Source organism: Impatiens glandulifera, chromosome 5 (genome assembly GCF_907164915.1).
Source record: "Impatiens glandulifera chromosome 5, dImpGla2.1, whole genome shotgun sequence".
Classification (NCBI taxonomy): Eukaryota; Viridiplantae; Streptophyta; class Magnoliopsida; order Ericales; family Balsaminaceae; genus Impatiens; species Impatiens glandulifera.
Genome location: NC_061866.1, coordinates 47982483 through 48009310, shown reverse-complemented (window position 1 = coordinate 48009310; position 26828 = coordinate 47982483). Strand labels below are relative to the sequence as shown.

The window sequence follows — 26828 nt, the reverse complement described above, 5'->3', positions numbered from 1 at the left end:
TTGACGTTAATTCATAATAATAAATTTTACAAAATATAATAAATAAATCTGACCAAACAAATAGCCCCACATATGAGAATAGCCTCCCTAGGTTGTTTGTTTCATATGTGAATAATACATATTGATTCTTTCAATCAATAATACAAATTATTAATAAAACATTTCAACCAAAATTATGTCACAACAATCTATGATTAAAACCTTCAAACATTCCCTAAAAAGAAAAGAAAAAAGAAAGCAAATCCACAATTCAACCCCTAAGTAGCAAAATTCAATGCCAAGCAAAAAATGAGAGAATAAAGTAATAAACAAAGTTTACAATTCAATTACTTCTCTCAATAAATAGTCTATTTGCATTTAGTTGTCGTCGTCATCATCATCGTCGCTTCGAATCTCGTCAAAGAAAGAATCTTTGAGGAGATCAGCAGCCGAAGGTCTCACCATCGGCTGTGCAAGACACCTTTCTATGAAAGCCTTGGCCTCCGAGTCCCAAACCTTGTCCATAGCTCGAGGTCTCACTCCAGAGGTGACCTTCTTATATATCTTGGCAATGCTATCACACTCGCTATAAGGCACTTCAAGTGTCACCATTTCAAGCACACACATTCCAAACGAATAAATGTCCACCAATTCATTATAACTCTCGTCGTACAACTCAGGAGCCATGAATTCAGGCGTCCCCAACAAAGTGTGAGCGCGATGGCTTTCGTCGACAATAGCAGCCAAACCTAAATCCCCTATTTTAACCTACTCATAAACATAAACAAAAACAAAAATGTCTTCTAAATACACTGCGATAAATCTCAAATAACTTAAACTTTTTCGAGAGAGCTTACTTGGCCTATGTTTCCATTGATGAAGATATTGCTGCAGTTAATATCTCTATGAATAATGCATGGCTCATCCGAATGCAAATAGTTCAAACCCTTAAGGATCTGTTTAGACCATTTCTTCAAAGCTTTTAAAGAAACATGCTTATGTTTCTTCCTGTATTCCCTTAGATTTCCAGAGGTACAAATTTCAGTAATGAAATTGAAAGTGTTTTTGCTCATATCCTTCCATACATTGTAAAGAGTAATGATGTTATCATGCTTTAAATTCCTCAATAGAACTACCTCTGAATATAACCTATCAATGGTGGGTTGATCACGACTGAAATGACCCAATTTAACTTGGTTCCAAGCAACCTCAATTCCTTCTTCCTGATCAAACGCTCTGTAAACCTTCTTCACAGCACCTAAACCAAGCAATTCATCATACCTCCCATATCTACCTGTTGGATCCAACTCTACAAAAGCCTCCGAATCCTTATCATCAACATCCAGATCGCCGCCTCCGCCTCCGCCTCCGCCGCACAAAGCGATTGGCATCTTCGTTTCATTCAGAATTAGAGTTAATACAATCAAAATCTACTAATCTAATCTACTGATCGAATCGATTTTCAATTGAAATCTTAAATCAAAAAGGGTAAACTAAACATTCAAGGATCTGGGTCAATTTCATAATAACTTAAGATAGATAGATAGATAGATATCGAGAGAGAATGGGTACCGTGATAAAGATTAGATCTTTTGATCGGCGTCAGCCGAAATGGAGTCTCTGAAAATGGCTGCTGCTGCTGCTGTTGTAAAATGTATAATAAAGAAAGGAAATGGGAGGGGGGAAAATCTGCGTTCATTGCGGAGCGGCGGTATTTATAGTGAGGAGACGAGGTCGAGGCGATGATGACAAAGTCATGGGCTAAAGGCTTGACCTTTAGGTTTAACATTTTGAGTTAACGACCGTTTATATCGTCCGTTAGGGAAAATTCCATAATTAACATTGTAATAAAAATAATAATAATATAAATTATTATTATTATTATTCTCTCCCTACCCACAAATATATAAATTAAAATATTAATATTTTTTAATTATTTTATTTTATTTTCTAGACATGAAAAATATTTATTTTAGGTTTTGTTCTTGTATTGTATAATTGCAATAACAATTTTGATTTTATTCATTTGGATTATTATTATTTATTTTTTTTGTTAATTACTTAAATTGTTAATGGTGAGATTCGGTTAAAAAAACATGAAAGAATCTTTTGTCGTTTGCGCTTTAGTTAAAACTTTGAGAAAACAATTCAGCGTTGTGAATGATCTTGGCGTTTGAAGATAAACACTTATAAATAATCATGTCAATAAGAATTATTATTAAGAAGCGATCTATAATTGATTATTAGTTTGAAATATAAATTCGGGGATATAAAAAAAATACAATATGTGAGTGTTGATAACTTTAAATTAATCGATCTAACTACTGATATTTAAACAAATTAAATTATAACACTAATTAGTTTTAATAAAGTGAAAAAGTATTTCTCAATCCTTTCTTCTTTATATTGTATTTTGGGAGAGGAAAAATAAATATTTTCAAAGATACTCATATTGTGTGAATTTCTTCTATCAGTTTAATTTAAATTTTACTATAGTTACTAATACCCCCAAATTTACAAATTGAAACTTATTTTCTGATTTGTGAAACAAATATAGAAATTTGATTAACAATTAGTAAACGTTTAATGTTGAATTTACATTTAATTGAAAACGATTTAAATTATAATTCAAGGCAGTGAATATTGGTGATGATAATTTTCTAAAATAAAAAGTATAAAAAAAAAAATGGTTGATTCTAAGTTGCTTCTTATTTATAATATTTAAACTAATTAAAATGTCAAACATGACATAATTCACATTGCCTTGACCGAATTCTGAGTCAAATCAGAATCAGTATGGATTAAAAAGCCCTTAAATTATATATAAACTACATTTCATAAACATTTACATAATTCTGAAAATATATATTTCACATATTATAATGTATACAATAAAATCTTTCTTTTTAAAATCGAATATATATATTAAATATTATTTAGATTTATTTTTGCTAAGAGAATATTATTTAGATTGAGTATTAATTATTATTATCAATAACAAAATCTTCAAGCTTGTCATGTAGAACTGTTTGATTTGTTTCCTTTTTCTAAAATGTACAATTACAATTTGTTTACAGGATATGCATGCAAAAACCAATTGTCGAAATTATTTTTAAAACAGTGAAACACGTCAAACTCTACCAATCATGTATGCTGAAACATTATAACAAAAATATCTTCGTCTTCAAATCTTTCATTTCTCTCCTACAGAAAGAAATGAAAATCTTCACGAATCTATTAAAAAATTCAACCGACTCAAATTTGAGAATAATAGAATTTAACTATGAGTTATCTTACAAGTTGTGAAAGATAAGCTAACGAATATAGATGGTTTTTTGGAAAAAGTTAATTAAACAAAGCTACTAAAGCTTTAGAATATTATAGATATTACATGTGTAACATTTCATCAAGGCAATCTCACCCCATTTTTGAAAGAAAATAAAAGATTTTTTTTCTTTTGAAAAAGTTCGATTATTTTACATTATATCTTAACTTATTTTATATTTTAAGAAAAACTTAGAAATTGTTTAATCTTCCTAGATCACTTCACATTATAAGATAAGTAAGATGTAAATGTTCTTATATTTTTGTTGAAATTGAGTCTATTAGAATTCATATATGATTTTAAAAGTTTATTCTCACGTCAACTTTAGTATATCTATTTATTTTTGCCTATTTTTATATTTGATTATTGAAAAACTATAATTGCGACGCATTATTTACTTTTACCGGCGTATATAAATCGTCGATAAGTTTATGCTCTTCTTGTTGTGGCGCTCTATAAATGCCATTTTTAGCGTCGGTAATGGTGTTATTTATTATAGTAAAAGTAATTTAAAAATAATAACTGTAAAAGTAAATTAAGAAAATGATTAAAATTTGACAGACATTTGGACTTCAAAATTATAGATTCTTATATAAGAGTTTGATTAATATTTGTGGAATGGCAAAATTCACACCCTAATTTATACTTTGAAATATAAGTTGTTTTTATTGTCATTTAACTAATCAATATGGTTGAAATTATATAACAATTCTATTTACTTATCCATGTTTTCACATAAATTAGAATATATAAAATTATGAATAAATCGGGATATTTGTTATTACGTTTAATTTATTATCCAAATTATAATTAGAAAAACTAAATATTAATTATGTTTTCAAAAATCACAAAAGAATAATGATTCAAAAAATAATATAAATGATTACTTTTATAGTAAAATAAAGTTAAAATAACACTATAATCTAAATAATATTTTAGAAAATATATGAATTATCCTTTTAAATTTATATTTATCAATTATGCGATTAATGGTCAAACAAATTATTTTCTTAGTAGAATTTTAAATTTAAATTGTATTTATATTGAAATATCATTCATTACTGATAATCTCGAAAAAGAAAAAAGAAAAAAAAGTAGTTATAATATCTTTATAAAATTCTAAGAATCCAGAGAGATTCATGATAGAGAAAATATTAATATTTTAATTATCAATAATAATCTAGAATCTAGACCAACCGTTTGCAAAATATAATGGTTACATGGTTGGCCATGGGCTAAGGCCCATTCTCTTTTCTTAGATTTTAAAATAAAAATCATCTTTTAAAATTTGATTCCATAACAGCTAACTAATTTAAGAAAACTAAATTAATTTTGTTAAAATATTATATTTCCAAAAAAATAAACTTGTTTAAGGTATCAAATTTTATTATTTGAAACAAGTTAATAAGAATTCCAATACCATAATCTCCTTATTAAATCAGCCATCTTTCCTCCTCTTGTTTGATTTGGATTCGAATTATTTAAATAATTTGATTATTTAAATAATTAGTAATGATTTTGAGGTGTATATATTTTTAGTAAAATGACTTAAATAATATTAATATATAATGATAAATAAAATATAAGATATTTTAATATTTTAGTTAATTAATTAAATAATATGATATAAGAAAAAAAAAAAAAAGAGGAGTGATATGATATATTTTGATTATGATTTTTTAAATAATTAAAACTAAACAGGCCATTAAAGATTATTTTAATTAAAAACACAAATACTTTAAATATAAAATGATGGTATAATTCTAGGGTTAATTTTTTTTTTAAAAATCTCCTATTTAAATCATGGACCAAATGATGAAGTTCCATAGGTTGTTATTGTTTGTTTAGGATTTAAACTTTTAGAAAAAAAAAATATTAGGTTTAATTGAATTATAACGAATAAATATTATTAAATGGGTTAATATATACATAATTATAAAAAATTACATAGTATTAATTCAACTAAATTTTTTATATTTTTAAAAAAGTCCATGTATATTAATAATGATGAAAATTGTTTGACAACGATAAAAACTTGACAGGAAGAAAAAATAAAAACATAAAAACAAAAAAACGTTACTTAATAAATTATCAAACTCATAAATTTTCGAGAAGAACGATTAACTCATCGACGGACTCTATTGCCTTTCCGAAATAAATCTCAAAAAGCACCATAATAATAGCAATATGAATAATACGCATCGGACGACTACGGTTAGTAAAAGTTTGATAATTTCTCTCCAACCAAATAGTACACCAAAAATAATTGAGATGGTAACACAATTATGTAGGTATGTTATATTAGCCCATCAATCCAAATTTCCCAACAATTACTCAAATACTCGGACATCACTCAATGATCTCAGTGATACTACACAAAAAATTTCAAATACTAGTCACACATCGACAATGCAAAAAAGTGAGTTGTCGATTCAACATTCTCGTGACACATACGACAACGACTAAACATAATACAATTTTTTTTCATTCACATATATCCGTAAAAATCTCATTGTGAATAACGCTTCATCAAAAGAACGAGATATTAGATATAATATTTGACTTCCAAAGTTTCTCCCAACAAAACTTATATGTACTCATCTTAGCCAATAACTTGTAGCAATGATCCACACGAAAACTATTTATGTCTTGTCAACGCATAACGTCTTGTTCAAACAAGGACACTTATTTGTATCATATCAAAAGTAAATTCTATTATGAGAAGAACTCTGCATAATGTTTAATTTTTTTTTATATCTAATTCGGCTAACAAAATCACTCCATCAAGAATTAAACATGTTCTTAGTTGCGTATTTTCTACATATAATAATTGAAACAAACTCATAATAAAACCAACTCTAGATCTGCATTCCATAAATTGGGTTCCATAAAGGGCATAATTTATTTTATTTTGAGCTACAAATAAGAAAAGAAATTATGATGTAAATAATTTATTATTGAGTAGATAAATTATTATTTGTTTTGATGAACATGAGTATATAATTAATTAATTATAGTTGATGAAATTCTCGCAAAAGTGTTATCTGTAGAGAAGGATAAATGAGCTGAAGAGGACCAGATGTTTTCGTTTTGCCAGTCAGTTAGGGCATATATATTCTCTCTCCTCTCACTACTGTAAATTCAATTGTAATTGTAATGGCACTTCGTCTCAGCTTTGTAACATCATTCTCTCCCTTTTCCGATAGCAATATTCACGTCATTTTCTCCAATTTCCATGGCGAATCCTTCAAACCAAGTAGATGTAAAGACTGTAGCCTCTTCATTGTGTCCGCCGCGCATTCAAACGCCAAAATTCTCAAGACTAATCGTCGCTCTAAGTACGGCGTTAACCTCTCCACTTTTTACGACACCGACCAAGGCGAGGAGGAACACGATGAAGATGATGATGATAACTTGACTGCTGAGGTTAGTTCAAAGTTTGTATAATTGTTGATCATTATCATGTTACAGACTATCACAGTTTGCTTCTTGCTATAAATCTAGTTTGATTGATAATTTCAGAATGCTGTATTTGAGTTCTACATGTAAAATTTTGTATAGAAGAAGATTTTCTTTCATATATTTGGATTATGATAGTGCAATTTATAGTTAAATGATAGACCAATGATGACCTGCAAATTCTTGGAGTAAATGCCTCTTAAAATGGAATCTCAATGTGCTTAAATTGTTCTTCTTTTGTATGATGTTCTGTAGCTATACATGTGCATTAATATTTCCCCTTTTTGCAGGATCAGTTTGTGCCAATGAAAGAATATGGCTCCAATAAACAGAAGAGATACAATTTAAAAAATATTACCAAAGGTATGCTCTTAAGTCTTATGCCATGATAAAATCCATAATTCTAACGAGTGATGTTAAACTATTCTTCATGTCTTTACAGTTAACCATGTAGATAGAACATGGGATGCAAGATCTTCAAAACAAGGTAGTTTTGAAATTGATGTATCCGGATCAGTCGAAAGTAATGGTAGGAATTCATTTGGAGGGTCAGGATTTTCCTATGGCTCAAGTAAGATGAGAAATAGCTCCGGTGAAGGTAACAGAGAAAAGGTATTATCATGTCAGAATTAGAAACTACTTCCATGTCAATAATGCAGGTGAGTAAAAAATTTCATGAGACTATTCCCTTTGCAGCTGAAGATGGGAAGCTCTACAAGGACCAGGTTTCCTCGTATGTCAGAAGAATTAGATTTAGATGAGAAATGGTTACCTCTTCTTGATTATCTGGCTACTTTTGGGCTTAAAGAGTCGCACTTTATTAAAATGTACGAGAGGCACATGCCGTCCCTCCAAATAAATGTGGGGTCTGCACAAGAACGATTAGAATATCTGTTGAGCGTGGGTGTTAAGCACAAAGACATCAGAAAGATACTCTTGAGACAGCCTCAGATTCTAGAATACACAGTAGAGAACAATCTGAAATTGCATGTTGCATTTTTGGAGAGTTTGGGCATACCGAATTCTAGATTAGGACAGATAATCACAGTTACTCCATCCTTGTTTTCTTATAGCGTGGAGAATTCGTTAAGACCCACTGTGAAGTACTTGCTTGACGAGGTTGGCATAAACAAGAGCGATCTTGGTAAAGTTGTGCATCTGAGTCCTCAAATCCTGGTTCAGCGGATAGACAATTCGTGGACAATGCGGTACAGTTTTCTGTCAAAGGAATTAGGGGCTTCCAAAGACAGTGTTGTAAAGATGGTCACAAAACATCCACAATTCCTCCATTACAGCATTGAAGATGGACTGTTACCCAGGATTAATTTTCTAAGGAGTATTGGGATGAGTAATTCTGAGATATTGAAAGTGTTGACTAGACTTTCACAGGTAAGCAACTCTTGTTCCACCTACCTTATTATTTTGCATTATTCTCTGAGTAAACAATTGCTCATTCTTTTGATTTCCTGATTAAGTTTGAGTTTGCTTTAAGAGAGATACCCATTTGGTGTTTCTGTATTTGCCTCTGATCACTAAATTTAGTTTTTAAACATTTTTGTATGATGCAAATACAAAAACAACAAGTGTTTCCAAATGCTGCAACAAAATGTAGCCATTATTTGTCAATATTATGATATTTTAGATGATTTTCTTGATGAGGTAACAAAAACTATATGCAGGTTTTCTCACTCTCCCTAGAGGACAATCTGAAACCAAAATACATGTATTTAGTGAATGAACTTGGAAACGAGGTTCAGTCATTGGCTAAATATCCAACTTATCTAAGTTTATCTTTAGACCAGAGAATTCGTCCGCGACACAGGTTTCTAATTGCATTAAAAAAGGCCCCAAAGGGGGCTTTTCCTTTGAGTTCATTGGTTCCATCAGACGAAGGCTTTTGCAAGCAATGGGCTGGCACGACTGTGGATAAATATCTGGCATTTAGACAGAGGTTATTACTCAGGGAGTTTGCACAGAAGTATGAAAAATAGTTTTGGAAGATCTCTTTTTCCCAAACTCAAAACATTTTATTGCTGTTCATCAACCATATCAGTCGGTATGACATTGGCTATGAGCTTGTGTTCCAATTCCAATTGCAGGGTTCTTCTTGCTGATCTTATAGTATAAAGACCCAATAATGACCTAGGACAATGAACAACAACAAATAGAGGAGGCACCTGAATGAGGTAAATCTACCCTTGAAATTGTTTGTACTTTTGTATTAGAAAAGGTTGGATATTATATTAGAATTGATGTTGTGCAGACATATTTTGTTACTTGTAAAATATTGAGACTGATTGCTTTTCTCCTAACCCAACTAACTCATCATCTATTGGAAACATCAACCTAACCTACTTACTTCATCAGAATGTTACTTTTTCAAATAACCCCAAACCCAGATGCTAATAAACCATAAAACAAACAACAACAGCAACAGCGGCCAAAAGAAGCCATGTTTCTTTTCTGGTATAATAATAATGATAATGAAAGTAGAATGAGAACTTAAGTTCTCTTTCTCAGGTACACTTACTTAGACATACAATTAATCAAGCAAAGCAGGGTATATGCTGAAGAAAAGAAGTTCAAATCCAAATCCAAATCTAAATATAAACCCTAAATGACATAATCAGACCAATCAGAAATATGAGAGGTTTGATCCATAGTAAAACTAGGAATCTTATCAAGCTTGATAGGATTCTCCTTCCCTCCAACTAACCTAGCTGGATTCCCAACAGCAGTAGTACTTGGAGGAACTTCCTTCAAAACAACTGAACCAGCTCCAATTTTAGCTCCATCTCCAACTCTAACATTCCCTAAAACACAAGTCCCTGCTCCAATCAAAACCCCATCTCCAATCTTCGGATGTCTATCTCCACTCTTCTTCCCTGTCCCTCCCAAAGTCACATTATGCAGAATCGACACGTTATTACCTATAACCGCAGTCTCTCCAATCACCACTCCGGTCGCATGATCCAGCAATATCCCTCTTCCAATCCTAGCACCTGGATGGATATCAACAGCAAACACCTCTGATATTTTGTTCTGTATAAGAAGGGCTAATACCTTTCTCCCTTGTGACCACAGTCTATGACCAATTCTATGAGCTTCAATTGCTAAGAAACCTTTGAAGTTTAGGAAACAGTGAACGTAACTTATACAAGCTGGGTCCCTTTCTTTAACAGCCCTTAAATCATCTCTCACGGCTCCCATTATTTCTTCGTCGTCGAGTAGGACTTTGAGGAAAACGTCGTAGAGGGTAGCGATTGAAAGGCTTGAATCACAGAATTTGATAGCTAGATGATTTGCTAGAGCTTTTTCTAAGGAAGTGTGAGATAGAATTGAACCGATGTAATAGCTTGAGAGAATTGGTTCCTGGTGAACGTTGTTTTCAGCTTCAAGCCTCATTCTTAGCCAAAGATCCTCCTCCTGTTTGATGGGTTCTTGACAGGAAATCAGATCGGAGAAATTGGGTCGGCAGTATTTGACGTGAGAGTAGAATTGAGATGCGTTGTTGTTATTAGGATTAGGGTCACGAGAAAGTTGGTCCATATCGGTTCTGGAGCAGTGTACACAGACGGCAGCCATTTGTTGATGATGGGTGGAAGAGGGTTTCGATTGTAATGGAAGAGAGAAAACGGTATGGGGAAGATGAGCAAACATGGATAGAGATTTTTGATTGATTATGGAGATGACAGAGGAATGAATGAATGAATTTAACGACGATGAGACGAGGCGTGGCGTAAACGAAGAAGAAGCCGGAATTTTGAAGATTTTCTTTTCAATTGAATCATTATGAAAATAGCCTAACTATTTATCCAGACAAGAACATGGGCAATTTGTTTTACTTTATTATTCATTAAAATATTATTTTAAATCAAACCCTAAGAATGTTTTTCATATACACACTCTATCTCCAAAATGTATTTTTTTTTATTTTATTAATTAATTTTCACGTAACCCCACAAAAATATCTAAATGTATCTAAATGATAATAGTCATTTTAAAAGACCACGTTTTCGATTTCATCTGAAAATGCTTTGTGTTGAAACAGGAATGATGGTGTATATCATGTTATTTCTCCTTAAACCTTGTTTGGTATGAGTTTTTTTTGAAAATCTCATTATGGGCTTGTTCTTATTTGGGTTTTCCAAACCTAACCAAATCAATTGTCACTTCACTCCCCTTCTTATTTTTCAAATCAATCAAGTCATTAACCAAAATACTAAAATACCCTCTATTTTAAATTATAATTATTTATTTTATTTATTTATATCAATATCTTTTAAGTCTTTTTATCAAAAAAACATTATCATTTCCTCAAAATTATCACCAATCATTACCAATAATCATTTTTCTCTCTCTCCAGGTTATTTAAATAACCTGGACCAAACAAGTCCTATAAATCAAACATTATTTCACTTCCCTCCTAACAATCACATCACTCAATTCATTACCTAAAATATTAAATTATTTCTTATTTTAAATTATTATTTTTTTTATTTTTTTATATATATATATATATATATATATATTCTTTAAAACTTTTTATTAAAAAATAATTATTATCTTTTCAAAATCACATTATTTAATTTTTTATTTTTTTATTTTTAAAAAACACTATTTAACAAGACCTTAATTAAAAAATAATAATTAATTTTCAAATAAGGATATAATTAATTAAATATGTTACCAGAATACCAAACTAACTGGGATTTGGTCATTATTATTAATATTTAAATGGTTGTTAATGAAAATATTATTTTAATATGTAACAAACTTTGATAAAGAAAGATATGGATTAGATTAGTTATTTATTTATATTTGATATTAAAAATATTAATATTCACGAGAATGAGAAGGCGTTAATTAACATCCACACGTCACACGCTTTAGATTTCTATCCACACACATAACCTCTCCATGCACACAACACACGCTGACTTATCCACGTTTTAGACTCACACACAAACAACCCATCTTTGTCTGATGTCTGATTATTTTAATATAATTTGAATTATAAATTTAAAATTTTATTTTATAATAAAAGTGTAAATTATTTGATTTTTAATGTTTAAGTTTTATAAAAAAAAATTATATGATATTTTAATTGGTAAATGAATGTATTATGATGAATTAAATTAAATAACAGGTTTAAAAAAAGCTTTATGATTTAAGTGTTATAATGCCCTATATGAAAACCCTATAACTGAATTTGGGTAAAAACTTTTTTTTTAACACCTTATTGGGCATTATTTAAATGAAATAATATTTTAGATTTTTTTAATTATGTATATATTAATAAATTTAATAACATTTTCAGTTTTTAAGTGTTTTCAAACAAATTTAATTTGTGTATTTTTGGTATTTAAAAAATAAAATTTGAATGATGAATTAAAAAATATATTTAAATTATTAAAAAAATATATTTTAATATATTAATTGAAAATTACAGTGATCATGCATTTTCAAAATATATGACTGGTAAATGATTATTTATAAATAATCTAAATAACAAAAAATTAAAAAATTATATATGGCTTAACAATATATTATACATTTCTTAGCTCTATTAAAATTAAAAAATATCCATTTTTAAATGGAAAAAAAAAAACCCACAATTTCAAAGACAAACTTATGCTTTACCAACTTAGCTAAAAGAACTTGTATTTTTTTCAAAAGATATCTAAAGACCCTTCACATATTCATCATTAATTATGTCAAAAATGAAAATTTTTGTTCTCAAATTATAATATATCATTACTGGGCATGAGACTATCTACATAAAAAATGTGATATTGTGCTTATTTTTTAATTTCATAATGTTAGAAGAGCCAAACGAAATAGTTAAAAGATAATTTCCCCTTTTCTAAGACAAATATTATTAATTCAAAGTTATCTACATATATTTCATGTTACAATAGACGAGAGTAAAATCAGTATGATATTATTTTTGTAAAAATAAATTGAATATAAGTTTAACACAATGTCATCATATTGTCATTGTTGTGATATACGATAAACAATTAATTATGTTGATTAACTTATAAGTTTAGAAGTATTAATATTTCAAAGTGGTAAATCTAAATTCAAAGTTCATGTGAGCTATTACTTTGGGTGAATAAATAAAAGATAAATTTGATATAAAAATTTATAACTTAATCTTAATAATATTAATGAGATTATATATAAAGACTAGAAAAAGAAGTCACTTGATACAAATATATATAGTTTTGGTTTTCACCCTCCTTTCCTTTTCCACCAAATTTCCTTTTCCACAAAAAGGTTAATGTGGCTCTTGGTTATTTCAAACCACACACAAACTTAATAAAGTCCTTTTGTTTTTTTTTTTAATATATTTATATGAATAATTTAAAATTATTTTTTCCAAAATGGATTGATATTAGTTTTGAAAAAAATATATTTTTTAAAGATTTAAATTGGATTAATATATAATGATAAAATATATATTTAAAAAAATAAAAAATATTTTAATTAATAAATTATTGATAACCTACTACTATTTTTGTTTGTCTTCTTACCTTCAATTTTTTTTATAATAAATATAATTGATGAAAAAATAAATAAAATAATATTTATAATATTCTGATTTTCTTAAAATCCCAATCAAACAAGGCTAAGTGTATAATCTTCTTTAAAAAATTTTGGCATAGATTCTATTATTATTTTCCCACCAAAACAAAAGTGCTATCACTTTACATTTATTTATTATGACACTTATAATAAAATATTGTTTAATTTTATATACTTAATATATATTATGTAATCTATCTAAAAAAGTAGTTTTTGCATTCAATAAATATATATTAATTAAATTGAGATGCCTACACGCATAAATTTATTATAAATAATTGGGTGTTAGTTAAAACAGAAGTATAGAAGTGTTTAAAATTAAAATTACACTAAAACATTTGAATTTATTATTTGAACAATAGAATAAAAATTTTTAAAAATAAGTTGCATATACATAGGTAAGTAAGAAAGATGAATGAATCCATTCCATTCAAAGTGTTGCCACTTATATCAACACTATTTATTATTTAATTAAAAGATTCTTTTTCTATTTTATTTTATTAACAATAATATTCCAATATGCTTATACAGTTTTTGTTTTTTTCTTGTAGAATATGATTTATTCATGTGGTATCTAATCTATCTTTCAATTAGGACTCGAAAAAACTTTTAAATTTTAAATAAATTTTTTACCCTTTATAGTTCATAATAACTAGTTATTCTTATAAGTCATTTATATATTAGGTATCATCTTCATAGATGCAATGACAAGTATATATATCTTCCTCTGTTGATGACAATCTTATTTTTACTTGTAACTCTATGTTACAAGTAATATATTTTTCTTCTTTTTGCTAAACTTCATTAATATATTCATGTCCATAAGCAAAGAATTATCCATAAATAATTCAATCAGAATAATTCAGAGACAATCCTCTCTGGTTTTTTCTTTTCTTTTTTTTGCTAAGAAATCCCTTCTCAAGTTCATCAGCAACAGTTTTTTAAGGCAAAAAGAAGTCGGTGAGGGGCTTGGGTCGGGGCTAGGTTACTACGACCAGTGTCGAGCAACAACAGGCTGGCCGTAAGAATATCTCCATTGCTCACAAGCGATGCATTTATCCATCTTCACGTTGTTTTCCAAAGTACAAAACTTACAAGTCCACGCTTCTCTTTTCTCCTTCAAATCCTTCGCCTTTTCACTCCCACATACCTTGCATACTGGAGCTAATGGCTGCAACAAGACATAAACAAACACATTTAATAAATTCAGCATTTAACCAAAACACCAAAATATTTCTCCATCACATACTGGATTCAACAAAGTGCAGGTTCCACACTCCCACTTTACAGCTTCCTCAGAGCTCAAGTCAACAAATTCCACACATCGTTTCTTAGACAAATGAGACGAGGAAACATCACTTTGTTCGCAACCCTTTCTTGACAATTCTGCGTGAGAGTTTTGACGGGCAGAAGGTTTTGGCACGGGCTCTGCATAATCTTCTTCTTCGTCTAGGATAGTCTCTGGAAACTCAGAAGCACACCACATATTGTCCTGATACCTTCTTTCTGCAGCCATTGCAGCAGCCTGCATTGGACTAAGTGCAGACATAATCGAGCTATCACCGCCCAATCGCTTTGGCCCAGATGGTAGAACAGAATTCAAACGCGATCTCTTCTCTGCAGCAGCTAAAGCCGTTTTACGAAGTGAAGAAAGAGGCGGTTGACGTGAAAAACCACCCACACGTTTTCCAGGAAGATCAAAACCTTCTCCTGTCCCAATTATTCCTTTACTCATTAACTCCTCACATTCCTTCCACACAATCAAGACAGAAACAAAATATAACTAACAGTTCTAGAAGTAGTGTAAATACGAGAAATGGGGAAAATGAAAACCTTTCTAAGTTCATCCCAGAGACTATAGAAACTGGCGTTGTGAGGGCCATGAGCATTATGACAGAGTTCGTGCAGCATTGTATCCAAAACTTGTTCAAAAGGAATGAAATCCAAATCATTCTTTGCCTTCCTCAATCTCAGTTTTACATGAATCCCAGCACCCACATTCAAGCCTAGAAGAGACGGGTTTTTGGGACTGCAAAATCACATTCCAGACTTTATTATCATGTTAACTTACATTCAGTATCAAACCCACTAAACATGTTAGAATTTACTTTTAATTTTGTCAGTGAACATTAAAGATTATCATCTATCCTTTTTGATATTGTTCTATATATAAGATACATTGAAAACTAAAAATCTGTAATAGGATTCAGTCAGTACCCAACTAATAAGAACATTCATATATGAAAAGAGAATGAGAAAAAAGGAGTACCAGAACTCAGAAAGAAGCTTGACTCTCCATTTGCGTTTACGCATGATGGGTTGGACGCGTTTAGATATTGTGTCGAGGATCTTTAGGGCTTCCTGTTCATCGGGTTTCCTCTTCAGGGCTTTGAACTCCCAGACCTTATGGAGATCGCCCAGGTTCATATTTCAATCGGACCAAGGAAACCCTAGACGACGGAGGCAGCAAGAAGACAGACCACCGGTTTCACGTTGACCGGAGATTCGTCGGAGATAACTGATAATATATCTTCTACTTCTAGGTCTCGAATTGATTGCTCTAGAAATTGAGGCGGCAAGCAATCAGGTAAGTCGATTCGGATTTCGCCGCGAATGCTGATACAAAATTTTTTGAACAAAGAACAAGTCTTTATATTTAATTTCTCTAAATTTATTAATTGAAATATGCAAATCAATTATTTTACTTTTTATAAAATTCAAAATTAATGATATGGAGCAAAATATTTGTAATAAAATGTATCGAATTATATGATACCGTGTGATTAGACTTAACTAATTATAATTTTAAAAAAAATTATCTATATTAATAATTTCATAATTTTTCTTTCTTCTTTTTATTAATAATTTCTTTCATTATTTATTATTTATAAATATATATATATATATCAGAATAATAACATTAAGAATGAATAAGTTAAAAAATAAAATATATATTATATTTGATAAATATATATATAAGAATAATATTATTATTTTAACTCAATTAATTATTTTTCTCATCCAATGAAAATAAAAATTCCAAATAAATTACTAAGTTTTAGAAAATTATTTTTAATATTTAATTATATTATTTTTATCATAAATTATATATTATTTATACTTTATCTAACAAATACAAAATTTTCTATGTAAAACCATTTATATGTTATTATACACTTTTAGCAATATTTAAATATATATATTTTTTATAAATTTATTTTATTTGTACTCTTTAATTAGATGGTATAATTTATTAATATAAAATAATAAATTAATTCAAGTAAATGTTTTTAATTAAATATAATACAATTAACTATTATTTTTAATTTAATATTATTTTTAAAACATACATTTATATATTTTATTAAATTAATTTATTAATTCTTTAAATAAGTCATTTAAAAATTAGATAAATTAATTAATTAATTATTAACTTAATATATATATAATTAAATTAATAGAAGAGAAATTCTAAATAGAGATGAAATAAAATGTAAATTCAGAAGAAAGAGACAAATTATTAATATAAATAAAAAAATAAAATAAATATTTTAAATTATACTTAATTGTCATATTTTAAATCACTTTTGCTATATATATTTTTAGAAAATGATAACTCAAGGAAGAAATCAGTCAAATAAAATCCGAATCAACGTGGCATAATATGTGGGTAAGAGAGATAAATTTTTTAAAATGTCCCGAAACGATCATTTCGGGTTAAATTTTTTTATTTTATTTTTCCGAAATTAACGGTTTTGAGACCCGAAATGAGCCTTTTGGGACCTGAAATTAGCGCTTTCGAGACGTAAAGACAATTTGGCAGGCCACTCCGAATTTGTGGACTTGCTTTCGTTGATTTTTTTTATTGAGTTTATCATTACTCATATTTTTATTTCGCTCCCTATTATTATTTAAAATTTAAATATTATAATCAATAAAACTCGCAAATAACCCAAAATTAGAGAAACTCAAACTATGTTTACTTAAAAATCTGCTATGCCAAGAGTTACAGAAATTAGGGCGATTTGAGCCTCGAGATGAATTCAAATGGATTTTCTCAAGAACATGAAAGTTGTCCAGAACAGTGTTTCATTGAAATCCCTTTATTAGAAAAAGATATTTTCATCTTGTTTCAGAGAAAAACAAACAAACAAATTGTTCCAGAATCTGCTACTGTTTAAGAAAGTAGGGTTATCTTCAAATTGAGCTAAAAAGTGAAACTTAGGGCTCAAAGATTAAATTCATTTGAATCTATTGTGAAAAAGTTGTATGTTTTAAGTTATTGCAATTGAAGTGAAATTGGAGCTCAAATTCAAGTATTTCTAGAACTAGACAGAACCGGAATTCAAATTTTAGCAAATAGGGCAGCAACCTATCTCAGAATGGGGAGTTTCGAGCCTTAAAATGAATTCAAATGAAAAGGCAATAAACACAAAAGTTGTTCATTTTTTTTCTAAATCCTTAATTAATAGAGTTAACATAAACTAAATAATCAGATTTCGGATTAAATCACATTTCAGAGATGAAACCAAATGAGGTTTGATTTCAATTCTTTGCACAAACTAGAAGAACGAAAGCTATTTCTAAGAGGTTATTCATCGTTAAATCTCTTTTCCTACTTTGCAGTTCAAGGCCCTGAGCCAGAATCTGTCATGTTTCAGAAATGACACAATATGAGGTTCATTTTTAATCTATTTGCATAAACATAAAGAACAAAAGTTAATCCAAAGAGGTTACACTACATTTCATCTTTGAATCTCTTATCATGCTTTTCAATCCAATTTGAAGTTAGACCTTAATTTTCAGTTAAAACCATTTCTGAAAATTAAATTTGACATCCCTAAACCATTTCAACTTCAAAACACAATTGAGAACTTCACTTTCCTCAAGCCAAATCATGTCCATTGTTCCTAGGACATGTACAGACAAATTTCAATCAAATCCCAAGTCATTAGTTCATCAAAATAATGAATATTCATTCTATCAAACCATCAATCTAAACACAAATATTTGCACCTTCCTAGTTTAGCTATTTAAAACATATTGCTCAAATCTAGCATGATTTCTTAGCTAAAACATATCAAATAAGATAATAAACAAACTATTGCATCAAAATCACAATTCATTGGATTGAACTCAAAGCCTATTAAAATCTAAGTCATTAAACTAACTGCTCATGCATTTTCAAAAAAAAAAAAAAAAATTCTGATTGTTTTCCAGTTAACACTCACGAATTTCCCTAACATTACCTATTCAATGATCAAGCATATTAGAGCTTATACTCAAGAACATAAGCACATCCTTAACGACACTCTCAATCAAAAACTTCAATCGGCTACTTTAGTATGCAAATAAATTAAACATGACCGTGTAGGATTCACAAATCACTTAATACAACAAGGTTATAAGCAAACACTAGAAATATAAACAATTATGTTAAGAACTAACAAGAGATAGAAACGTAATTGGTGAAAACTCAATGTTTGTATTAAAATCGAATTGATGAGACACAAACACTTTAAAATGCTTTTAATAGATCATAGGAGACTTACTATCTAATTAAGGTCAGAAGACAAAGCTCCATCGACGTTTGAAACAAACACATTATACAGATCGACGACGAAAACTCGTTCTAATATCAGGTGATTGGATCCATTTATGTTCTTATTTTCATTATGTTAATCTTCAAACCATAAACCATGAGGTTTTCTTATCGTTTATTTTCATTGTTCATCTTGTCGATGATGATGTTTGCAGTTGATGATGTTCTAATTCGGTTACGTTTAAGGGAAGATTCATTTGACTCTTGCGAAGCGCCTTCACGTTTCGCGAAGGGTCTTCCCTTAAAAAGGGAAGCCTTTCGCGAAACGAGAAAGTTCTTCCCAAAAAGAGAAGGCGCTTCGCGAGAATCAAATGAATCTTCCCTGAAACGGAACCGAATCAGAGTATCATAAACTGCAAACATCATCATCGACAAAATAAACACCAAGATCAACCATAAGAAAACTTCATGATTCAGTTTTTGAAGATGAAAATAATGAAAATATTAAAAAAATCGATTCAATCACCTTATATTAGAAAAAGAGTTTTCTTCGTCCATATGTATAATGTGTTCGTTTAGGGTTCCGTCGTGCCGTCGCAAGAAGAGAGAAAGAAAATAATGAAATGAAAAAAATTGAGTATTTATATAAAAAAATCCCTGGTATTTTTGTAAAAAAAATAAATTAAAATAGTTACCGGCGTATACAAATAAGACAATCTTAAGGTCATTTCGTCAAATTTCCCTCAAACCTCCCATCTAACTAACCCCAAAACAACTTTGATCGTCTATCCTCCCATCTAAACCCAAAATTAAAGAAATTAGCCCTCGAAAGTTGTCTTGTTTTTTCAAATAAAGTCTTTGACTTCTAATTATTGTTTTGTGTCCTAAAGTCTTGGACGGACCTGCTCTTTGGGTTTTCTCCATTGGGAGGTTGGGCCTGGTGCTTTGGATTGGCCTTAATCTGCAAAATTATAAAAAATAATCAATTGTTTATTATATTTATTTATTATTAATATTATGTCTATTTATTTTATTTATTTAACACATTTATTTAATTTTCCGGATAGTAAAAAATTAGTTACTACGACATCCAATTAAAGAAACATAAAACCGACTCCTTTAACATTTTTGTCATTGGTTATAGTTTTTTTTTTTAAGTTAATTTAATACTTTTCTTTATAAAAATAAAATAAATTATTGCATCATAGTAAAAAAAAATTGGGAAAACATATCATAGTCATTTTAATTATAAAAAAGCTGGATAATATATATAGTGTTCTTAATACATTTTAAGTAAGTTTGAAATTTATTTTTATACATTATTTTATTTAAATTATTAATTATACATTTATTTTAATTATAAATTATTCCTTGTATATTTATTTTGTTTAAATTTATACCATAAATATTTAAAATCTTTAAAATGTAATAAAATTATTAATTTGTACTGAAAATATGTAGACATATCTGATATCTCTTAAATGTTGTATATTTATATTTTATTTTTCAGTCTACTAGGGGCCAGGGCCAAACATTTTACGTTTGTTTTGAGATGAAAATTTTGAACTCCATTCTCAAACACGACTATTCATCTATTATGTTTAATTTTCAGACTAATTACTCATTCGTTTACGTTTGTTTTGAGATGAAAATTTTGAACTCCATTCTCAAACACGACTATTCATCTACTATGTTTAATTTTCAGACTAATTACTCATTCGTTTTCACTACATTTAGATTTGTATGTTTGTATTGTGCCTTCAAAATCATCTCTAAACAATAAAAAATATTAATGTTGAATGAGAGAAAAATGTTTGATAGTTATGTGTTAAAATGTGTATAGTAAGACAAAAATTACGAAATATAAAATATGATAATCCAAATTTAAAAAATATAATATTCTTTTTACGTGGTCGGCAGGATTCAAACCTGCGCGGGCAAAGCCCACATGATTTCTAGTCATGCCCGATAACCACTCCGGCACGACCACATATGAAAAGAATGTTTAGAACGATCTATAAGTTGAATAATAGTCATATAAAATATGTTCATAATTTGATGAATTTCTAACTATAAGTTGAGTAATAGTCTGACTATAGGTTCTTAAGCACTTTTTCTTTTCTAAATGATCTATATTATAAAATGATTAGTGTTTTAAACACGATAAAACTTATAAAACTTATAAAAGTTATTTAAGTTGTCTAGTTCTGCATGAATTTCACTAATTTGTTGAACAACCAAAAGATTGTGTTTTATACAAGCAAATAATATTGGTCCAACGATGAACTTTGATCAATAATTTTTAACCATTATGATCAATTGTCGAATTAATGTTTAACTTATTGTGTTAATCAATAATTGTGGAGACACCCCTATGATTGATAATTGAAGTTGTGTAGAAAAAGTTAATTAGATGAAAACAATAGTATTTTATAAATATTCTCGTTACTTTAGTGAGTGGGACACAAGTGGTTACTTACAATCCTTCAAAATGTTTTTCAAAAAATAATAAAATATTTCAATTATATATTTTAATTAGTGGTTGTTGTTGTTCAGTCATTTCGTTCCACCTCCTAATAATATTTCAAATATTTCAAAATCCAAAGGACAAATTCTGACTGGTCGGTGCGGTGGACCATTATTTGCCATCCTTTTCTTTGCTTTCCTTATGTTTGGTTTGATATTATATATCTCAATTGTTATTTTAAGTTTGAATTTGTGATATTTTTTCTTTAATCAAATGAGGTTTAAATTATCCTAATTTTAATTATTTAAGTCTTTCTCTCGTTAATGAATATTATTTTTCTAACTTCAATTAGTATCAATTCTCTTTCTTTCTAAATTTTTTTTAGGCATACCTTGTGACTTAAACTATTTAAACATCATTTAATTTTATTTATATTCATTAAATTATTCATTTTATTAACTAAAAATTATAATATATTTTATTTTAAATTATTTTATTTATATATATAAATATTATTTAAATCTTTTTTTATTACTTTCTCAAAATTATCATTAATCATTATTTTTATTTCTTCAAATTATTCAAATAACAAATAATTAAGATCCAAATAAACCCATTCATTCGAAACAAACTAGAATTTAAAATTTAAGAGTTTCAAAATTCAATAAAAATAAATATCAAATTAATCTATTTCAAAAAAAATATATTATTATATTAAATTAATGTTTTTTAGTCACTTCAACATTTCGACAAATTAAAACGACTAAATTTAAAGAAAAAAACTATATTATAAATATATTAAATATCATTTATTTAGAAATTGCCAAAATAATTAGAAAAACAAAAATTATTGAAAACTATTTTATTTTGTCTATTAAAAAACATTTGGTAATGACATAATTTAACTTCATAAAAACCAACTAAATTTGAGCTTCAAATAAATATTAAACAATTATAATAAAAAAATAATTATTCCCCAAATTTATCAATAACATTAAACTAATTTCGAGAATTTAAAATGCAGACTTAATTTAATCTCATAAAAACAACCTAAATTTGAGCTTATATTGAACAATTATAATAATAATAAAAAAGTAGCGAGCAAAAGGGATTCATTTGTAATTTGAGACAAGCACAAATTTATTCCAATAACAATAAATTAATTAGATTTTTTTTTTCTTTGGAGAAAGGAAATTATTACTTTTGGCTATCATCAACATCATCATCATCATCATGATCTACTTGTGAAGAAGGCAGAGATTGTTCTTCTCGTTGTTCCGGCGATATGTAGGTTTGAATTTCCTCAGGCGTGTTTGCGACATAATCCAGTAATCCCTCGGCGGCGGCGGAAGAATCGGTGGCGATCGGAGAAGTTTGGCTGAATACGACGACTGCGATTAGAAATAGAGCCGTGGATACGAGCAGAGGCCAGAAATAAGCGATTATATCGACGAAACTAGGAGCGATACAGATCAGAGCCACGATCAAGAGAGATAAAGTCGTTATCACTATGATATGAACTTTGAACTTCATCACCAATCCTGATATATCCACCATTGTTGAGTGCGTGTTACTGTGTGAGAGAGAGAAAGAAAGAAATTGCTGGCTTGATGAATGAGGAATGCAACTTTCCCATTTTTGATTCAATATATTTCAGTTACAGAGAGTCAAATTCCCAAAATACCCTTCTCGCTATTATTATTATTATTTGATTGAAATTAAACAATTATATCTTAATAAAAGGTAAATAATTATTAAATATGTTTGAAAATTAGTATATTAAAATTTTTTGTTTTTGTCAGAAGCATCAAATAGTTAAAAAAGTCTGTCTAGCTACACTGTCTATTTTCTTATTATTTTTGTGGAGTGAGTGGTACAATAGGAAATGTGATAGATCTAGTGTTTTTATTTATTTATTATATGTTTTTTTTCATTGTTTTGGTAATTTATGTGTGAATAAATAAATAAATAAATATATATATATATATATATATATATATATAGGAAAAAAGCTCAATTAGACGTATGTACTTGTACAACTAGCTCATTTAGACGTATGTACTAATAAAAGGTCATTTAAACATATGTACTATCAAAAATTGGCTCATTTAGCCTCTTTTAATAACCATGGTTAACTTTTATTTTTAAATTTATATATTTATTAATTAAATATTAATATATTTTCTCTCTCCTTCTTTTTCATTAATTAAACTAAGTAATTTATTTTATTCTTAATTTTTTTATTATTTTAATATTAATTTCTCTTTTATATTTCATCTTTTATTTTATTAGTTTTTATTTTTTATATTTTTTAAATTCTTATTTTTTTAAAACAATTTAACAACTTATTTATGAATTTTATGTTTTCTATAATTTTTTTTGTGAAGGGTTTTTTCTTATTTAATTTAATATAATAAAAATGAAAAAGAGTTTTTTTCTTATTTAGTTTAATATAAATAAAAATGAAATTAATAATTTTTTATTTAATTTTTATTCACGACTTATATTAGTAGTAAAGAAATTGTTTTGTCTAATACTTGATTATTACTCTTTTGGTGTTTGATGAATGAGTTTTTATTATTATTCAATTCTTAATTATTAATTTATTTTTGTGTTTAAGAATTTTTATTGTTGAAAGAATTTTCATTATATTCAATTATTGGGATCAAATAATTTTAAAATAATTAATAATTAATATGAATATAAAAAAAATATATAAAAAAGAAGAAGAAATATGAAGTTAAAATAATTAACGATGAATGCTCATATATATATATATAAAATAAAATTAAAATAATCAATCATAAATACTCATATAGAAATAATAAAAAATTAGAAATAAAAATAAAAATAGAGGGTTCATTTATTAGTAATAAATGAAATAATAAATGAAAAAGGAAGAGAGAGAAAATATATTAATATTTAATTAATAAATATTTAAATTTAAAAATAAAAGTTAACCATGGTTACTAAAAGAGGCTAAATGAACCAATTTTTGATAGTACGTACGTTTAAATGAACTTTTATTAGTACATACGTCTAAGTGAGCTAGTTGTACAAGTACATACGTCTAAGTGAGCTTTTTTCCATATATATATATACAATTTATTATTACAATCACCACACATAGCCTACTTAATTGAAAATATGCATAGAATGAATGCATTTATTTGAAAATACTGTATTTTTTTATTAAATATGAATTTAAAGAGAGCAAAAAGAAAATGATTGAGAAATTTGAAAATTGTCTAGCTAAGCTTATTATGAAAAAGAAACTTTAAAGTTATAATAGAAACACACAAGAAGAAGAAAAACAAACTTAGAAAGAGTGATGCAACAAAGGAAAGGAAGAAATGTTTTAGTGTGGATTTCGACGCTCAAACTGGGATTCATGGCAGTGGGGATCGAGCCAATCCCTTGTCGAGCCCTTAGACATAGTTGTTGTAACCGGACTAATCTTTTGTGATCCAACAAGTTGACGAATGTTTTCTAACTTGTTCTCGTGCCCGGTTCCACGGATCCTCTCATCTGCCTCCTTCAGCTTCTGTTTGAACCTCTGCTTCCTGCCGGAGGCACTCTGTTCTTGCTGCTGTTGCTGCAGCTTAGAATGCGATGGAGGTGCCCCGTGTGGTCCTAAGTATATCTTTTCTTCCTGAACAATGCAAAACTACAAAACATTAATGTCATTGAACTGATCAATTATGTCATATTTCTCTGCTAAACAAGATTTTCATAACAAATTACCACCTTAGGTGAAGAAGATTTTGTCTCTACTTCAGGAGACTCACTTCTTCTAGGTTCTATATCTTCAATACCCAAGCTTGGAATCACAAATCCATCAGTATCTAACAATTACAACAAGAACCATAATCCATTATCAGTAAATCAGATCTCTTCAATTTCCCAAAATCTGTTCCCTAAAGAAAGAACAAAACTTGCAGGAATTTGTGGCATCATAGATTCAGAATGTAGTAACTTGATCAATCAACATGTTGATTCATTCATTAATTCTACTAAGAAACATGTTTGATTTGAAGGAATGTTTTCAACAACAACACCCATCTAATAATAGTATACAATATAACAACTTTAATTCACTGGTATATCAACATCATCATTGACATAGTTAACATAAAACATCACTAAGAACAATCAGGGAGGAGTTTGCTTTGAAGAATCATCTATACATTTAAAAGCAAAAGGAATTGATGGATGGATGAATTATCAAACGCATAATAAAACCCAGTGTTGAATGAAATCGATTGGTTAGAAATTACAGTGGGTTAAGTAAGAGAAGAAGGAATATATGACTGACCCCATTCATCATCATCTTCGATTGGAGGAGTTACGCGAACATGAGACGGATCCATCGGTTGCAGATGATCATGGATTTTGAGTTACTAAAGAAGAAGGTCGCTGCACAAGTCTTGTAATCCCCCAGAAGCGACCCAGAAGCTTCGCTTCGCTTGGCCTGCTGAAGAAGATGAAACGATGGAAGTTGTAAAAGAGAAATCGCGTGTTTAATAGAAAGAAGTGAAAGACGAATATATCGAGTGGATGTATAAAACGAATCGATTCTGAAATGTTAACAGCCACCGAAAAGGATGATGATGAACCCTAATGTTAGAAGGGATGGGAAGGAAGTGATTACTTGTTCGAAAACAATTGGCAAAAGAAAATTTATTAATGTAAATTACTAAATTGCCCAACAATATAATATTTTATCATTTTCCATTTAAACATTTTTCTATAAGTTTTATGTATATATATTTATCAAAATTATTACAAAAATATTTGTCATATTTTCTAGATAATTACATTTTGAAAAAACGTTTACATAATTGAAACTCATAATAATTTTATTTTATATTATACAAAAATATATACTTGACATTATAGTTTCATTTTAACCATTTATTTATTGGTTAATTTTGTGATTTACTTTCCATATAATTTTATTTTATATTTTTAAAACATTAAATGAAAATATAAATATTATAGTTAATTCTAAGGGAGTAAAAAAAATTAATACTTTTCTTGTCATGTTTTATGTTGATGTGTGCATTATTATATCTATATGGATTTTTTTTTTATCAAGTTTGTTTAATCTAAATAATATTTACCATGAGAGTCATTTGGTGACTAATCAGAGTTATTTTTTTGACATTATTTATCAATTAGTAGATTGATTTATTTGGGTTACTCTTTTTTTCATTATTTATTATTGAACTCAAATATTTTTTTTAATAACATTAAATAAATTGTGTGCTTTTTGGATTTTTTTATTAATTTTTTTTTCAAGTTTGTGCCTACTATTTAACATTTAAATTCTTATTTTGTTTTTATATTATTTGTAAATTAATTTTTTATATTTAAATTTTGATTGAGTTAACAAAAAATTAAATTCTCTTAAAACAACAAAAAAAAAACATTAAATGATATATTTATCTTTTATTAATAAATTA

General features: G+C 28.1%; 6 protein-coding genes and 1 non-coding gene across 7 annotated transcripts; 1 reads left to right on the top strand and 6 right to left on the bottom strand.

The window, feature by feature from the left end:
- Window positions 1-232: 232 nt before the first annotated feature.
- LOC124939549 (probable serine/threonine-protein kinase WNK11) lies at window positions 233-1370 on the bottom strand. Its single transcript, XM_047480012.1, has 2 exons — window positions 837-1370; window positions 233-747 (listed from the first exon to the last, which is right to left on the bottom strand). Exons 1-2 carry the CDS (start codon window positions 1368-1370, stop codon window positions 358-360), a joined length of 924 nt encoding a protein of 307 aa, XP_047335968.1. The 3' UTR covers window positions 233-357.
- Window positions 1371-6389: 5019 nt separating this feature from the next.
- Window positions 6390-9069, top strand: LOC124939548 (transcription termination factor MTERF9, chloroplastic-like). Its single transcript, XM_047480011.1, has 5 exons — window positions 6390-6730; window positions 7054-7126; window positions 7200-7375; window positions 7460-8152; window positions 8443-9069. Exons 1-5 carry the CDS (start codon window positions 6461-6463, stop codon window positions 8752-8754), a joined length of 1524 nt encoding a protein of 507 aa, XP_047335967.1. The 5' UTR covers window positions 6390-6460; the 3' UTR covers window positions 8755-9069.
- Window positions 9070-9147: 78 nt separating this feature from the next.
- On the bottom strand, window positions 9148-10537 carry LOC124937729 (serine acetyltransferase 1, chloroplastic-like). The gene has a single exon (XM_047478048.1). It carries the CDS (start codon window positions 10421-10423, stop codon window positions 9377-9379), a length of 1047 nt encoding a protein of 348 aa, XP_047334004.1. The 5' UTR covers window positions 10424-10537; the 3' UTR covers window positions 9148-9376.
- A 3641-nt stretch (window positions 10538-14178) lies between these two features.
- Window positions 14179-15963, bottom strand: LOC124938832 (DNA-dependent metalloprotease WSS1). Its single transcript, XM_047479354.1, has 4 exons — window positions 15624-15963; window positions 15188-15383; window positions 14604-15104; window positions 14179-14525 (listed from the first exon to the last, which is right to left on the bottom strand). The coding sequence occupies exons 1-4, from the start codon at window positions 15779-15781 to the stop codon at window positions 14343-14345; spliced, it is 1038 nt and encodes a 345-aa protein (XP_047335310.1). The 5' UTR covers window positions 15782-15963; the 3' UTR covers window positions 14179-14342.
- Window positions 15964-20804: 4841 nt separating this feature from the next.
- TRNAS-AGA lies at window positions 20805-20886 on the bottom strand. Its single transcript has one exon. It is a non-coding gene; the product is annotated as a tRNA-Ser (tRNA).
- Window positions 20887-22407: 1521 nt separating this feature from the next.
- LOC124940687 lies at window positions 22408-22964 on the bottom strand. Its single transcript, XM_047481219.1, has one exon. It carries the CDS (start codon window positions 22918-22920, stop codon window positions 22561-22563), a length of 360 nt encoding a protein of 119 aa, XP_047337175.1. The 5' UTR covers window positions 22921-22964; the 3' UTR covers window positions 22408-22560.
- A 1627-nt stretch (window positions 22965-24591) lies between these two features.
- On the bottom strand, window positions 24592-25977 carry LOC124940021. Its single transcript, XM_047480497.1, has 3 exons — window positions 25679-25977; window positions 25111-25208; window positions 24592-25015 (listed from the first exon to the last, which is right to left on the bottom strand). Exons 1-3 carry the CDS (start codon window positions 25731-25733, stop codon window positions 24722-24724), a joined length of 447 nt encoding a protein of 148 aa, XP_047336453.1. The 5' UTR covers window positions 25734-25977; the 3' UTR covers window positions 24592-24721.
- Between the last annotated feature and the right edge of the window lie 851 nt (window positions 25978-26828).

Excerpts from the sequence above, each read along its gene's own strand:
- LOC124939549 (XM_047480012.1), bottom strand. The coding sequence starts at position 1,370 with ATGCCAATCGCTTTGTGCGGCGGAGGCGGAGGCGGAGGCGGCGATCTG. Across the intron at positions 748-836 it reads TCAATGGAAACATAGGCCAA|GTTAAAATAGGGGATTTAGG; the intron begins GTAAGCTCTCTC and ends GTTTATGAGTAG.
- LOC124939548 (XM_047480011.1), top strand. The coding sequence starts at position 6,461 with ATGGCACTTCGTCTCAGCTTTGTAACATCATTCTCTCCCTTTTCCGAT. Across the intron at positions 7,127-7,199 it reads TTTAAAAAATATTACCAAAG|TTACAGTTAACCATGTAGAT; the intron begins GTATGCTCTTAA and ends TTCTTCATGTCT. Across the intron at positions 8,153-8,442 it reads TGTTGACTAGACTTTCACAG|GTTTTCTCACTCTCCCTAGA; the intron begins GTAAGCAACTCT and ends AACTATATGCAG.
- LOC124937729 (XM_047478048.1), bottom strand. The coding sequence starts at position 10,423 with ATGTTTGCTCATCTTCCCCATACCGTTTTCTCTCTTCCATTACAATCG.
- LOC124938832 (XM_047479354.1), bottom strand. The coding sequence starts at position 15,781 with ATGAACCTGGGCGATCTCCATAAGGTCTGGGAGTTCAAAGCCCTGAAG. Across the intron at positions 15,384-15,623 it reads AAGCTTCTTTCTGAGTTCTG|TCCCAAAAACCCGTCTCTTC; the intron begins GTACTCCTTTTT and ends GTGATTTTGCAG. Across the intron at positions 15,105-15,187 it reads TCTGGGATGAACTTAGAAAG|GAATGTGAGGAGTTAATGAG; the intron begins GTTTTCATTTTC and ends ATTGTGTGGAAG.
- LOC124940687 (XM_047481219.1), bottom strand. The coding sequence starts at position 22,920 with ATGGTGGATATATCAGGATTGGTGATGAAGTTCAAAGTTCATATCATA.
- LOC124940021 (XM_047480497.1), bottom strand. The coding sequence starts at position 25,733 with ATGGATCCGTCTCATGTTCGCGTAACTCCTCCAATCGAAGATGATGAT. Across the intron at positions 25,209-25,678 it reads CGAAGATGATGATGAATGGG|ATACTGATGGATTTGTGATT; the intron begins GTCAGTCATATA and ends TGTAATTGTTAG. Across the intron at positions 25,016-25,110 it reads CAAAATCTTCTTCACCTAAG|GAAGAAAAGATATACTTAGG; the intron begins GTGGTAATTTGT and ends TGCATTGTTCAG.